Genomic DNA, 15,706 nt, shown 5'->3' on the forward strand with positions numbered 1-15,706 from the left:
ATATGTGTGTGCTACCCACATATCATGTCGTCCCGGGTGGGGCTGGCGGCGGGGCACCGCCTGCCACCCATGGAAACTGGCCCTTTTGTCACCTGTCAATCCTGTTGCTCACAGGTAGCCGATGCCTGCTCAGGTTTTTCATGACAAAGGCACACGACATTTGTAATTTTATAAAGTGAAAAACAAATCCTGATAAAATCTAGACGCCATAACACCAAAAACTGATAGATTTCCTTACATTCAAAACATGTTTAAAGTTCTTTGGCAATAAAGTTAAAAGATGAAGCACCTTGGAGGAACCATTATTACACACACATATTTGTCATATGTAAGGCAAAAGGTTAATATCCGTAACCATATATAAATAGCCTCTACAATTAGTAAAAAATAGAAAAGCAAAGATATGACCAGGCAATTCACAGAATAAATGCAAATAGCCAGTTAACATATGAAAAGATGCGCAAGTTGACTAATCATCAAAGAAATACAGATTAAAATAATGCGGTGTCATTTTTCACCCATCAGAAAAGACAAATACTTAAACTAGAAGAGCATCACTTCCGGCCAGGGAAGGGAGAATGGCATTAGCAGGCACGGATGCATAAACCTACGCAGCCTCTGGAGGGTGCCGTAGCTGTGGCCGTGACGTAAACGCTCACCTTCTTTGCTCTGCAAACCCACTTCTGGGAATCCGAGCCACTGAAATACTCAGGTAAGTGCACAGATACACAGAGGTGTTTATGGCAACAGTCTGTAACAGTGAAAAGACACAACCCAGCTGCTGCTCATCAAATGCCACCTTTCTTATTCCCGAGCAGGCCTATGTGTGCTGACACAGAAAGCTGTCTGGGACCTACCGTCAGGTAAAAAAAAGTGACTGTTCCATTTGTGCAAACTACACACTGTGTGCATGAGTGCATGCATCGAGCGTATGTTTGCACGTACATACAAAAAAAGACGAGAAACCACACGGGCCAACGGGTTCACAGTGGTTACCTCTGGGGAGTGGTACTGGTGGAAGGGTGGGGGTTGCGCTTTATTATATAAATCTAAATTGCTGAATTTTCAGTTATGTATATACTTTAAAAAGAAAACAACAAAAAAACAAATTAAAAAGAGAAAACTTATCCTATGGAGAGATACGTGTACATAAAATTACCAATTCTAGCAAGCATCAACATTTCTTTACAACAGAGTAACATTTTGTAACTTTTTCGTGTTCCCTAAGAGTGATCCATATCAGAGGAAAAGATACATATAAAACTAAAGTATAGGGCCCGCCGTGGCTCAGGTGGTTAGCGCTCCATGCTCCTAACTCCAAACGCTGCCGGTTCGATTCCCACATGGGCCAGTGGGCTCTCAACCACAAGGTTGCCTGTTCAACTCCTCGAGTCCCACAAGGGATGGTGGGCTGCGCCCCCTGCAACTAGAAACCGCAAATGGACCTGGAGCTGAGCTGCGCCCTCCACAACTAAGACTGAAAGGACAACTTGAAGCTGAATGGCATCCTCCAAAACTAAGATTGAAAGGACAACAACTTGACTTGGAGAAAAGGCCTGGAAGTACACACTGTTCCCCAATAAAGTCCTGTTCCCCTTCCCCAATAAAATCTTTTTGAAAAAAAGAAAAGTAATTAGAAGAATATTTTAAAAAAATAACTAAAGTATAGTTATTCCAGGTTTTCATCCTTAAATAGTGTTTTCTAAAGAAAACAAGAATCCACAGAGTTTGGAGTAGGAGAGATCTCAGTGAAATTGTGACTTTCTGGTGGGGACACAGGACCTCCTGGGGTCACAGCCTCTATTCTACACCATGGGGACAGAAACCCAGGGAACATAAGACCTCAGCAGAGGACTGTGTTCAGTCACCTGAACAGTAAAACAGGAGGGCCACACCTGTCCTAGCTCCCTTACGAAGAGGCGTGAGGACTAAATATTGTGATTCTTGCAAAGCACCTCACCCTTGCTTAAAAACGCTTTGCTGGACAAACTAATTTAAATACATACACATAGAGTCCATGAGGAGATAATATAAAGGTCAGAGACCACTGAGTCTGCCTTCTCCCCACGCCCCAGCGGCTTCTCTATGGAGCGCCATCTCCGTTTCCAGCTGTCCTGACTTGTGCTGCACGGATGGACGTGGCTATGTGAGGGTGTTTCTTCTCATCTGTTTTGCTCTCTAACACTGTTTTCCTTGTTTTCGACTGTGAGTGGCACTGGAGTTCAGAACTCCCAAAGGTTCTGGGTGAACCTCATGCCAGTGTCCAGGCAGCCCCGTGAGTGACGCCTTGTCCTTACCCATGGAAACCAGAGACTCGTAGTTGCCCCTCATCACGTTCTTGTAGAGCTCCTTCTGCCACTCGGACAGGTTCCCCCACTCCTGCTCCGAGAAATGGACAGCGACGTCATCGAATGTGACAGGGACCTAAAACCACACAACAAGTTCAGCTAGGACCACCTGGAGGGCAGTCACAGGCCCTTGGCTGCCAAATCCCAAGGCAATGATCAGCCCCAACCCCCTGGCCAGGCTCAAACACCTCTTCTTAAGACCGGGGTGGGAAAGGCCCAAAGAGATAGCTCTGGGGTGTCACCTCAGGCTTGGGTCACTGTCCCCACCCCATAGAGTAAGGGGCCTTGTCTTGTCCGATGTTTTTCCCCTCTAATGGGACAATCCTCCCTGCTGTCAAGCTTGGTGTGCAGACAGACCAGCAGCAACAGCAGCACCAGGGAACTTGCTAGAAATGTACTCTCTCAGGCCCCACTGTAGATCCAGTCAATCAGATTCTGCATTTAGTAAGCTCTCCAGGTGATTCATGCACACAATAAAACTGGAGAAGTGCTGTGCAAGTTGCTTCCTACCTAAGGCCCTGGAAAAAGGCAGCAGCCCAAAGGGATGGACAGAAATCCAGCCCACGGTCCAGTTCTTACAGCATCTTCTGGGAAATAATATTAAAACCTGGCTGTTCTTTGTTTTTAGAGGATCCCTCTTGAAATCACATCTTAACTGGCATTGACATGATTTATAGGTCAACTGATAAAAACGCTGAGCCCGACAGAGCTCCACAATACTTCCCCCAATGCTCCCCACACCCAGTGGTGAACCGCTCATTCATACTGATTGTGAAGCCTCATTACCTGTCTCTTGCTCGGCCTATGCTCTGCTCTCTCGTCCTTTTAGACGTCATGGACTGCATGCCCTTCTAAATTGACAATCCCATCTCTAGGACATTCTCCAACCTATTAACCTATGCTTTTATCAACAGGAGAAACAATTTGACTGTGGCTGTCTTGTTCTTAGTGAAACAATGTTGGCAACTACATATCATTATGTATTTTTTCCTTCTTAACCACTGCTTTCCTCTTCTTTTATATTAGACTAAATTCTGAAAACCCATTCCAATTCAGATCACTACTTGGGAGCCCCAGTCGGGACAGGGTTACCTTGGGAACTTCTCCATTGCTGCCCGGGGGCAGCCGCAGGATCCAGAAATTTCTGTTTTTCAGCAGGTTCTCCATGTTCTCCAGCCGCCTCTGCAGCAGCCCGTACTCCTGCAGCAGGGTCCCCAGCACAACCCATTTGCTCTCCAGATGGTTTGCGAACTCCACGGCCGTCTTCTCGCAGTCGGCTATCTTTTTCTCATTTGTCCCCGTCCGTCCCTCCAGCGTCAGCAACCGCATGGCCTGGGCCTCCAGTTTCCTCTCCACCGCTTGGACAGCAGCCCACACGGCCAAGCGGGTGATCTCCGCCGTCGGGAGTGGCGTGTCCTTCTGGGCTGCAGAAGAGATCTGGAAGGGGGTGTCCTTTTGAGAAACTGGGCTCTGGAGCAGAGGGTCCATGTCAGTCTCGGGCACGGTAGGGGAGATGGTAAGGGGGTCTTTCTCAGGAACTTCAGGGGAGTGGAGTGGGGCTTCTTGGTGGTGGGTGGAGTGAGAGAGAAGTGAGATCTCTTGTTCAGCAGCAGCTGGGGGTGGATACTGGGTCTCTTCCTGGGAAGTCAGGGGGCCCTGGAGCTGTGTCTCTTGCTCAGAGGCGGCAGGGTACAGGAGAGAGGGTCCCTTCTGCAGCATGTGTGGCACCCTGCTGGGGATCTCTTGCTTGGGAGTGTGGGGTAGGGAGCCTTGCCGGGAAACGGTGGGAGACAGAGAAGGAATTTCCTTGGGGGGAAGAACACGAGACTGGAACAGAGTTTCTTGGGGGAGTCCAGCAGGGGCCTGTCGCAGGGTTTCTTCCGGCAGAATACTGGGGAATGATAGAGGCGATGAGCGCTGGGTCTCCATGTCCAGCTGCTGGACCTGTGTTCAAGGAAAGGGCAGTGTTGAAGGCCACGGTCTCCAGCTGGCAAAATAATGCCAAAGATAAGCATCCACATTAAAAGGACTTTAATTAGATATGTTCCGTGGACATGAATCTTTTCTTGAGACCCTAGCACTGATTCAGACATCAATTATAAAACTGTTATTAACAACAAATAAAAAGTTACGCCACCTTCTGCTTTTTATAGAGCCATTTCCTTTTTCTAAAATACATTTTACAGGTACCATCTCATGAGTCATAGGGTCGGAGAGGAGAAAGAGCACTGGCCTTGAAGGAGAACACTTGGCTCTCAGGCCTCTCTACACATATTGCTGCCTGTGTCATCCTCGCCAGGATATTTGACCTCTCTGTTCTGTGTCCTCATCCATACAATGTGGGTAATTATCACACATCCCTGTTCCCTACCGAGTTGTCTGAGCATTGAGCATTTAATAAATTCAAACTCTGAAAAAAGAATGTTGTCAATGCCAGGCATTGCTCCTATCCCCAGCCTCCCAGCAAGATGGGAGGTGATCATGGGTGGGGGCTGGTCCTGTCAATTGACTTACCTCGCAGGTGAACTTGACATCCAACCCCATGTGTCTACTCGAATTATCAGGCAGACATGGTGCCCATGTCATTTCCCTCCCTTTGTCCAATAGTGAGGACACACAATGACCTTAAGTTTCACAGACTCTTTGATAAAAGCCGAATTGTTGATATCAATAACATTCCTCAGAGTTTTATGGTATGGGTTGACTTGTTATATGGACCCAGCCCCTACTGGAGAGGCTGAAAGCCTTCTGGGCATTCCAAGCTGGCTTCTGCTCTAGGCAGAGACAGGAGAGACACACACAGGTGTGGGCATGGCAATTCAGACACTCCTGCAGGAGCAAGGTCCCCTGGGCAGATGGTCCACTGAGGTAGGTGTACCCTGGAGGTCTGGGCTCCTCCCTATGGTTCATGAGGTGGCAAATGAGGAGGAAAGGAGGCCTGGAAGCAGAGCTGAAGTCAGCCAGTTTTGGGACTTGTGTCAAAATCGGGGGCGGGGGGGGGGGGGGACTAGAACCAAAATAAAGATTAATTCCTTTTGGGATTTCAGTTAGTCACACTCTCCCTGTTCCCTACCTTGACACAAACATGTTGAGAGAATTCTTAGGTCATCAAGGACTTGAAGCCAAGATCTTCTGAATGACCAGTTCTGTGTTTACCTATCCAATCAATAGCTTTATTGGGACTGAATAGAATCTCTCCTATAACAATGTTTGCCCATTTCCTCATCAGTGTCTTTCAGTGAACCTACTAAATGCCAATTACTATGTGCCATACACAAGTGATCTTTAAAGTACTTGAAATTCCCATTTTGTTTGAAAATTAACTATCCCTGGTGTCTAGCCTGCTATATAGTATGTGCTCAATAAATGTCTGCTGCGTAAATGGACAGTATACATTGTTAAGTTATGAGAAAAAAATTAAATTATGAGGGGAAATAATGAAGTTCTTTCACTCATTTACCAAAGATCATTAACCCTATTAGTATCTTCTATGGCTTTTTCATTCATTCATTTGTTCATTCATTCATTCATTCATTCACTCACTTATGGGTCTCTTAACTGAGATAGCATTACATTTTTAAGACCTTGTTTAGGCAAAAGAAGTTTGAGGTAGCATGATCCAATAGCTTTGCAGCTAACCAGATGTGAGAGCTAATTAATGGGGGTGATAGCTAAAAATTGTTCGGCATTTATCATGTGCCATGAACTGTGTTAAGCATTTTAAAGGGGTATCTCATTTAATCCTCATAAAGCCCTATGAAATAGGGAGTACTAGAGTTACTATCCACACTTAGCACATGAAGATGCCGAGGCCTGAAGAGGCTAAGTAATTGCCCAAGGTCACACAGTGGTTTGGCTCCAGGGTCCAGGTTCCAGCTCACACCGTAGGTCACCTCCAGCCCCCATCTGTCAACTGAGGCAGCTGGTTGGTGCTCTGAATCCTTTTTACCTCTAAAATTCAGAGGCTTGGAGATTAAACAAAGACCTGTGGGAGGTTCCATCGTGGGGGAGGTAGAAGGCCCTGCCTGGAAACACATTTCCCCTTAAAGCTGGGGTCAGGGATCCCTTTGAAGACTCCTCAAAAAATGCACATGGGCACATGCACAAAATTATGCAAACACTTTTAAGGGGTTGACAGACCCCCAAACATGAAGGCTCATGAACAACTAAGCCTCCTCTCAACTCTTCACTCTTCACAGGTGAGGGCAAGACTGGATGGCCCTCTGGGATGGGAGCCTCAGACACAGGGAAAGTGACGCGCATAATACAACACAATAGACACATTATGGCCCATCCTCAGAGCGGGATTAGGGTATTTGCCTACAACTAGTAGGAAGAAGGGAAAATCCCCTCGGGCCACGTTAGTCTCCCTGAGTAATACAGGGGGTTTAAGCGAAACAATGAAAACAAGCTCCGGTACAGTAAATAAAGCCAGCAGAGCAAGACATCTTTACCAACTAGTCTAATCAGAGCTCAAAGGAAAATACCATTTCTTCACTCTCTATTATTAGACTGTCTTTCTCCATTTCCGGAATCGGAGGGCTATGAAAGGATGAGGGGGCCACAGGAGAATGTCTCCTCCCCTGCACCAAAACAAAAGCCCCTTGCTATCATTTCATAATGGCTTAATTAAACCCTAAGCAGAAAGAAGTGGCCAAAGAGAGGGATGGAGCTGTAAATATTATATCTAAGATTAATAAGCTTGTATTCTCCATCTGTTTGGGGGGGGGAGGTTAGAATTCTTCTGAACTGTATTTTATAGGATTTAACTGTCCCTCTCTGGCCCATGTATCATAAGTAAATGGGGTCTCCAGGATTCATGCTACATGAGCAGAAAAATACATAACCATACCCGACTCTTAAAAAACGATGGGCCATTTTCTTGCACGACCCAGTGTGGTTCCTCCAGGATTATATACAGGGCCCTACAGACCTAAGCCTGGAGGTAAACATTTAAAAATCTTCGTTTTATTTTATTTTCCTAAGAGTTTTTTGGTGGGTTTTTTTTTTTTTAAGAGCCATGAGGCTCTTTAGAAAGCCATATATCCTATATCCCGACCCCTTCCTATACAGAACAGGAAACTGAGGCTCAGAGGCACTGACTCCCACGCAGCAATCCTCCCAGCATGGCTGCTGCGTCTCCTACATCAGGTCTGTGGGAAGATTTTAAGACTGACTTGTAGGAATGGCCCCCTGACAGGCCCCCGCAGCCCCCAGACGCTTAGGAGCTTGGTCCCCAGACCCCATCCGTCTGAACACGGTGAGTTCGGCCTGGGGCCCTCCAGATGCAGAGGCTGGAGGCCGAGACACCGGAGCCCGAGGGTCACCTGCTCGTCAAGGCAGAGCCGCGGAGACGCCGGGCTGGGGGGTGGTCCGCGTCCCATCCGGCCATCACCCCCACCCCCCTCCCCGACGGGCCGCGTGCATCACGCACCCGGCCCAGGCCCCTAACCCGGGGGGGGGGCCGCCGCCACTGCCGCCCCCTCCCCGTCCAGGCCCGCATCCCGGGAGGCAGGCGTTTCTGGGGACGCGGGCACCGTGTCCCGGACGCCTCGCTACGTGACCTTGGGGCCGGCAGGGCAGGTCGCCGCCCGGTGTCTGAGCCTCAGTGTCTCCGCTCTGCGAAATGGGGAGAGCCGCGTCCGCGCCGCGCGAGGCTCCGCGGGGCCGAGCTCTGCGGAAAACGTGCGGCGGCAACCCCGACGGACGCGGCGCCGGCCCCGCAGGGAGCGAGGCGCGCCGCCGGGGGAGCCCCCCGCCGGGCCCGCGTGCGTGCCAGGCCCGCTCCCGTCCCGCAGCCCCCCCGCGCGGGGACACGCGAGCCCTGCCCCCCCACCCCCACCGTCGCAGCGTTGTCGTCCCTTACCGAGACCCCAGGCCGCGCCGCCGAGCCCGGGACGCGCAGGCCGTCCCCGGGGCCCCGAGGCCGCGCGTCCGTACGCGCGCGGGCCGCCCTCACCGCCTCGGCCATGGCCCTGCGCCGCCCGGCCCGGCCCCGAGCCGCCGCCGCCGCGGCCGCGCGCCCCACGCAGGCCGGCCCCGGCCTCTCCGCAGGCGCCGCCCGCCCGGCCTGCCTTCCCCGCCCGGGCTCGCGCGGCCGTCGGGCCCGGCCTGCTCGGGGCGCGCGGGGCGGACGGGGACGGCGCGGCGGAGCGGGCGGCGGCGTCGGAGCGGCGGGCTGCGCCCCGGCTGCGAGCTGGGCCCCGGCCCTCAGCCCCGGCCCCCGGCCCGCGCGCGACCCCCGTGCGGCCGCGGCTGCGACCCCGGCTCCGGCCCCGGCCCCGGCTGCGCGCTGTGCTGCCGTCCCGGCGCCTCTTCAGCAGGGGAGCTGCTCCGCAGCTGCCATGTTGCTACAAACTGCATCCTGGGAGGCATGTCCCTCTCAGGCCGTTTAAAGAGAAACACTCCGAGGCTCGTCGGAGGCTGCAGGAACCCAGACAGCTCCATCTACAGCCGGTAGGAGCGAACAGTGTCGAGCGAGCAGCCAGCCGGCGACGGACACGCCCTGAGCCCCGGGCCAGCCCGTCGTGCAGCCCGGGCCGAACCGCCCGGCCCCCCCCGCGGGCCCCCGGGCCCCTCACCTGGGGTCCGCGTCTGCCCGGCACCCTGGGGCGAGACCCGGCGGCGCGCGCGGAGCGGAGCAGGAACAGCGCGCGGCCCGGGCGACGTGCGGGCTCTGGAGGCGGCTTGATTGGCTCCGACAGCCTGCCCCCCGCCGGATCCCCGGCTCCTCTCAAACCCAGAACCCGGGTCGTTCGCTTTCAAACCTGCGCTCACAAAGGGATCTAAGAAACCCGTCACGCCGAAGAAAGCACGAGTTCATGTGACCAGCTCTGTGCAGACCGGGTTCCAGGGAAGCGAGCCGTGGTTCCAAGGGTAGCAAGGGGGTTGGGTGCTTTTGTGAAATGCCCCAGTGTTGTTTGCGACCTGAAAAGGACAGAATTCTGAGACTCATCCAGTGCCAGGGCTGAAAGGGGCCGGACCCGTCATTGGGGAGGAAACTGAGGCCGAGTGCAAGTGCCTTGTTTCACCCTGAGTTGCAGTTTCCATCCCTGTGTGAATGGATGTTCTTTCTAACCCTGAGAGACATCCCAAAAGCAATGGTAGAGCTTGGAGTTGGCGCCTGCCTTTCCTGGAGAGGTTCACTTACATATTTATGGAATACCTACCTACAAGGTGGCAAGAACTGGATATGAACTGGAAAAGAAAGAAAGTACAGGCAGGCCTCCTGGTTACAAGTGGTGAAAAGCCAACTGGAGCTCACTTAAAAGGGGACAATAAATAGAATATATTTGTTCACCTAATGGGACACCCAGGGAGGTCAGGGGTTGGGCTGCGTGAAAGCAACAGGAGCAGGACTCAGTTGCTGTCACCTCAGAGCTCTCTTTAAAAATGGAAAGTTGGGGATAGAGATAAGGTCAGTGCCATCCAGTCCTCCACCCTTCCCCCGTTCCCAGAGGTTAGAGTTCCCACTTGTCTTGATGCTTTTCCTACTACCGATCAGTAAACTGGGCATTTCACTGGCTTTGGTATTTTAAATTTTTATGTAAGGATGTAATTCAGTCCATATCCTGTTGGAACTTGCTTTAATTTTTTTTTTTTTTATTCCTCATTATGCTTTTGAGATAAAGTTGAAACAAGCATATCTGCTTCATTCATTTTAACCACTATATAGTATTTCATTGAACACGTCAACTCCGTTTCCTTTCCATTCCTCTGAGGGCAATGAAAACAGACCTGCTGCCAGGAACATCTGCATACACGTCTCATTCTGCACGGTGCCCTGGGAGAGACACCGAGACACGGAACACTGGGTGACAGGAGCGCCTCCATTTTCCCTCGGCTCACCAAACCACTCACCAGAGAGATGGGGCCTGGTAGCACTCCCATCAGTGCTCGGGCCCCATTCTCACATCTTCACCAACACTCACTGGTAATGGACTTAGAACCTTTGCCAGCACGATGAGTGTGAAATGGTGGTTCATTATTTTACTTTTACATTATTTTGGCCTCTACCGGGGGCACCAAAAAAAATGTATACACAAATAACCTGTGTTCATCTTTTATTATCGGTATATATTGAGTATTACAATTTTAATAGTTTTTTTCCTTTCTTAAAATGTGTATACATTTTTTTGGCACCCTCTGGATATGTGTATTTCCCTGATTAAGGGAGTTGAACATCTTTTCATATTTACTAGACATGCAGTTTCTTCTTCTGTGAATTTCCTCTTCACCTCCTTTGCCGATGTTTCTGTTGTGGACTCTTTTTGTTGTTGGTTTATAGGTGTTTTTAAAAAACATATTCTGCATATTAATCCTATCACCAAACACTTAACATAATTTCTGATACGAATGCATTTAAATCTACCCTCTTACTGAAAGTTTTCTGTGTTCCAAGCATTCTGTGATACCTGCTGCTCTGCCCCCTTTTTGCCTGCTTTTGGATTATGTTTTTAGTAATTCTATTTTCACCATTCACTCATTAGCGATACTGCATTTTCAATGGTTGCCCTAAATTTTACAGAATACATCTTTAATTCTTAACAGCCTACTTCACACCAATTATCCCACTTCACCCACGGTGCATTGACCTTACAACAGCCTACCCACCACCCTTGTACTGGTGTTAGTTTACATTTTGTTTCTAAATGTTATAATCTGCATAATGCTTTGTTGGTTGTGCACATGGCAAAAATCTTCTCCCAATCTGTCTCTTTTAACATTTTTCATGGTAGGTGCTGCACCAATATTTATATTTAAATGTAATCAAATCTAGTACTTTTCCTTTTAGGGTTTGTGCCTTTTCTGTCTTTTTTGTTTGTTTTCTTCCCTACCCCAATGCCTTAAGGATATTCCTCAACATTTTATTCTAAAATCTGTACTATTTAGCTTTTTCAGTCAGGACTTTAATCTAGAATTGATTTTTTTTGGCTTTTAATAAATTGCATATGTATTGAGCTATAATTCCCATAGCACGAATCATCTATTTAGAGTATACAATTTAGTGGTTAGTATATTCAGAGTTGGGCAACCATTACCATAACCTAATACATTTCTCACTAAAACTTCTAAAGCATAGAGCTGGATTTTAGTTTAGTTTTATAATCTGGTAATTTGTCTTTCGATTAGATTGCTTATTTTCTTTCCATTTATGGTGAATATAGATATATTTGGATTTTTTTCTATCATTTTATTTTGTGATCTTTACCATAAATTTTCTTTGCTTCGTCCCCCCTTTTCCTACCATCTATTAGATCAGTCAAGTTCTTTATTCACCTTTTCTCCCTCTGCTTGGTGCCATTCTATTTCTGTTCCTTTAGTGGCTATGACGAACATTTTAAACCTGTATGTTTAAGTCCTAAGTCACAATGAAATTGGTATCTCTGCCCTTTTCTTAAAATCACAAGGACCATAGGATGCTTTCTTTGAAATCATGCCCCATCCTTCTTACATGTTATTGTTGTCTGGTATGTTAGTTCCACTTTGTTTTGTGTCCCCCAAATTTGTCTTTATTATTGTCTTAGAAAGTAAACACATGTTAAGATTTACCCATGTTTACTAATATTTTTTTCTCACCAGTCTCTTTATCTTCTTCTCCTTCTTACTGGGTTCAAGTTTCTAAGGTTAGTCCTCAGTAGTTTTTCAGTGAGGATCTATGAATAGTACATTCTCAGTTTTTATTTTCCTTATTTTATTTTATTGGGTAGGGGGAACAGGACATTATTGGGGAACAGTGTGTACTTCCAGGCCTTTTTTCCAAATCAAGTTGTTGCCCTTTCAATCTTAGTTGTGGAGGGCGCAGCTCAGCTCCAGGTCCAGTTGCCGTTGCTAGTTGCAGGGGGTGCAGCCCACCATCCCTTGCGAGAATCGAATCGGCAACCTGGTGGTTGAGAGGATGCGCTCCAACCAACTGAGCCATCCGGGAGCTCAGCGACAGCTCAGCTCAAGATGCCTGTTCAATCTTAGTTGCAGGGGGCGCTGCCCACCATCCCTTGCAGGAGTCGAGGAATTGAACTGGCTACCTTGTAGTTGAGAACCCGCACTCCAAACAACTGAGACATTCCGGAGGAGGCAGCTCAGCTCAAGGTGCCATGTTCAATCTTAGTTGCAGGGGGTGGAGCCCACTATCCCTTGTGGTAGTGGAGGAATTGAACTGGCAACCTTGTGGTTGAGAGCCCACTGGCCCATGTGGGAATCGAACCGGCAGCCTTCGGAGTTAGGAGCACGGAGCGCCAACCGCCTGAGCCACCGGGCAGGCCCTCAGTTTTTATTTTCTGAAAACATCTTTATTTGGTTTTGGCTGTGTATGACGATTGATCAGGGTATAAAATTGAGGTTGACAGTTATTTTCCCTCCCCGCTTTGGGTTAGTCCACTGTCTTCTGACCTCTGTTTTTATCATAGATGAGTCTATTGTCAATCTAATATTTTTTCCTTTGATGTCAATTTGTCTTTTTTCTCTTGAAGATTTTATGTCATTCATCAATCCTTGCAGATTGTCAGCCATTCTCTTAAAAATATTTTTCTCCTAATTTCCTAATTATCTCTTTCTAGATGAGAAAATCTGACTAGATAGATATATGGTAGGTGTTTCTGGTTTATGCTTTTAACATTTCATTGTTTCCATCTTTCATTTTATCTCTGTCCTTCATTCTGTGTACTTTTCTCATCTTTTTCATTTAACTAATAGTTGTGTCTAGGTCTACTGTTTAACCAGTCCATTGAGGATTTTTTTTTTTTTTAATGTTTTCCAGTAAACATTGAGGTTTTTTTTGTTTTGTTTTGAAATTTCAGTGACTGTTTTTTTCCCCCAAATATTTATTTTTAATAGTATCTTGATTTTTCTTAAGGTTTAGTGATTTCTATTTACCATGCTTTTCCTTCCTTTCTGCCATTAGTTTTAAATCTTATAAAACTTTCAAGTTATGTTCTATTTTGGATGATCTTTACATGAATTCAAGTTCTCGGATTTTTAATCCAGCTGTTATGTTGTGTTCTCACTAATGGTGGACCATTTCCCTGTGGGTGTAGTAGTTTGTGATTGTGAACTTATATTGAGCCAGGTTTGTGGTCTGGATTGTGGGATAGTTCCTCCTGTTTCTGTGTTCCCTTCAGCCAGAAACCTCAAGTGCTGTAATTGGCTTCAGTCCAATTTTTATGTCAATTTATCAGCCCTGTGGGTAATGTAAATTTGAATCCCAACCTCCACGGGGTAATAGCTGTGGTTTCGGATTTTCAAAACAAAAACAAAACAACAACAACAAAAACCAGATATTGCCCCATCCACTACCATTCCCCAGAATGCAGCCTGAGACGACAGATAAGCTTTTTGTGCCCTGTGGCAGCCGTGGAGTTGTGCCACTCAGATCTCTATTCAGGAACTTGCCAATCAACTCCAAGGAGTGCAGTCAACTGACAGTTTCAGTTATTAACACCTTCAGGAAATGCCTCGGCTTTCAAGCTAAGGTCACACTTTTCTTGGGTAGCAGGTGGGGTTCTCGGATCTGGTCATTTCTGCCCAAACACAGGACTCATCTAACAACTAGAACCTTTTGCACCAGAACCTTTTGTTCAGTTGGCTGAAACTTTGTTAGAGCTGCATCATGTTCTGCGTCTCCTTTACTTTCATGCACACTGGATCTGCATCCTGGTGAGACTTGGCCCGCAAAACCCTGCTTCCTCCTCCTTTTACCTTTCATAGGCATTATTCCCCAATAAACCTCGTGTACTTCAAACTGGGTCTCAGCAGCCACTTCTCAAGGATCCGACTAACACATCTTTTGGTGTTGGGATGCATTTTTTTTTAACCATGGATTTTTTAAAGACGAGGTCTTCAAGAGATTTTCTCTGGAGGTGTCAGTTCCAACTTCTTACCTTCATGGGGGGGGTCCAAGTCTTCTATGCCCTTCTCCTTACCCCCACTGCAGGTGCAGCTGCTCCGCACGTGCTTACAATGTGGGTGCTCAGTTTTGTCTTCATTTCTGGTACACTAGGATTTCCCTGTATTCTTTTCTATCCTAGCTCTATATTTATCTTTATTATATCCCATTTGGAATGTCCAGATATTTATATCAGGAGTGTGTTCAGGGTATACAATCCACAATATGCGCATTTTAAAAAACTTTTTGGCCCCCCAAATTTAAAGACAAATTATTTAACTGTACATATTTAATGTCTAAATTGTGCTTTTAATATTTTTAAATAATCATGTATACATTGTACAATACTCAGGGTTTAAAGGATTTGACAATGCCAAATCAGCAGCTTCATTTCATAGCTGTCAGGGAATTAAAGACTTCCTTGTGATCTGGAAGTCTAGTGCCTCCTTTCTATACATACACCTTTATACACATTTCCAGGAACATGCTATATCCACAGTAGGGGAGAGGCTAAGAAGCGGACACAGGGACTCTGAGCAAAGGTCCATGAAGAAACAGGGAAGGCATCAGACTGGGGATGGCTGTGTGACATTGAGCCACAGGGCTAAGGAGTGTACTGGGTGGACCAGAAGTGAGGGGGCATTGTATGCAGCAGGGACATATGCAGGGACATGGAACAGCACGGCACTCAGGGCAGGGCAGGTATTTCAGTTCACCTAGAGGTTGAGATGCAAGAGGGGCTGCAGATGAGGACAGGAAGGAGCCACCTCATGAGGGGCCAGGTAAGACGCGCTACCAGGCAGGTTGGAGCCAGACTCCTCTGGAGTCTCCTGAAGGAACCAGTCTGCAGAACCTTCATTTTGGCCCCTAAGGCTCATTTTGGACTTCTGACTTCCAGAACTGTAAGATAAATCTGTGCTGGCTTCAGCCACAAAGTTGGTGGTTGTTTGTCACAGCCGCAATAGGAAACTAACATAGGAAAGGACCACTGTGCTTTGCCCTAAGTAGGACACTTCAGAGCAGTGGCCGAACAAGGGTTCCCGGAAGTTTGTGAGCAGTGGTGGGTCTGGTCTAACGACTGACTGGGCGAGCCTTTCTGGATGCCTGAACTCAGCACTGCCCTCTACCTCACCCAAACCCCCTCCTCCCATGTCCTGTCCTGGCAGCCGAGCCAGAAGCGTAGGAATGTTTCATTTAGTGCACCACCAAATGGTCGAGGGTTCCAGCAGGAGTAGATTCCTGCATGCAGGGCATGGGGGCTGGGGGGGGGGGGGCGGTGGTGGTGGAGACTCAAAACATGAGATAAAATGTTTATTGTTAACTCTGGTTCGTGGCAATATGGTGTCAGCCTGGCTCTAACGACATCGGGCGGGCTTCACTCCAAGTCCCAGGACACAACAGGCATCACCCATCCTTTCCGCACCTCAGTCCAGCTAGGAAAAGACGCACGGAGAAAACATCTGGCACACGCTTTTCT

The 15,706-nt window shown here is 47.9% G+C and overlaps 1 protein-coding gene across 2 annotated transcripts in view; it reads right to left on the reverse strand.

Annotated features, from left to right (window-relative positions):
• Window positions 1-9,843, reverse strand: part of ZNF777 (zinc finger protein 777) — a 30,461-nt gene extending 20,618 nt beyond the window's left edge. The window contains exons 1-3 of one of the 2 annotated variants that reach the window (XM_081038204.1): window positions 8,930-9,843; window positions 3,441-4,292; window positions 2,298-2,424 (exon numbers count right to left, since the gene is read on the reverse strand). In XM_081038204.1, coding sequence (XP_080894330.1) covers window positions 2,298-2,424; window positions 3,441-4,277 — 964 coding nt within the window. In that variant the 5' untranslated portion in view covers window positions 4,278-4,292; window positions 8,930-9,843. Of the gene's footprint in view, window positions 1-2,297; window positions 2,425-3,440; window positions 4,293-8,214; window positions 8,334-8,929 lie in introns of those variants that run through there. The other variant, XM_081038203.1, reaches the window with a different exon arrangement.
• Between the last annotated feature and the right edge of the window lie 5,863 nt (window positions 9,844-15,706).

This window comes from Rhinolophus hipposideros (genome assembly GCF_964194185.1).
Source record: "Rhinolophus hipposideros genome assembly, chromosome: 25".
In the NCBI taxonomy this organism is placed as follows: domain Eukaryota; kingdom Metazoa; phylum Chordata; class Mammalia; order Chiroptera; family Rhinolophidae; genus Rhinolophus; species Rhinolophus hipposideros.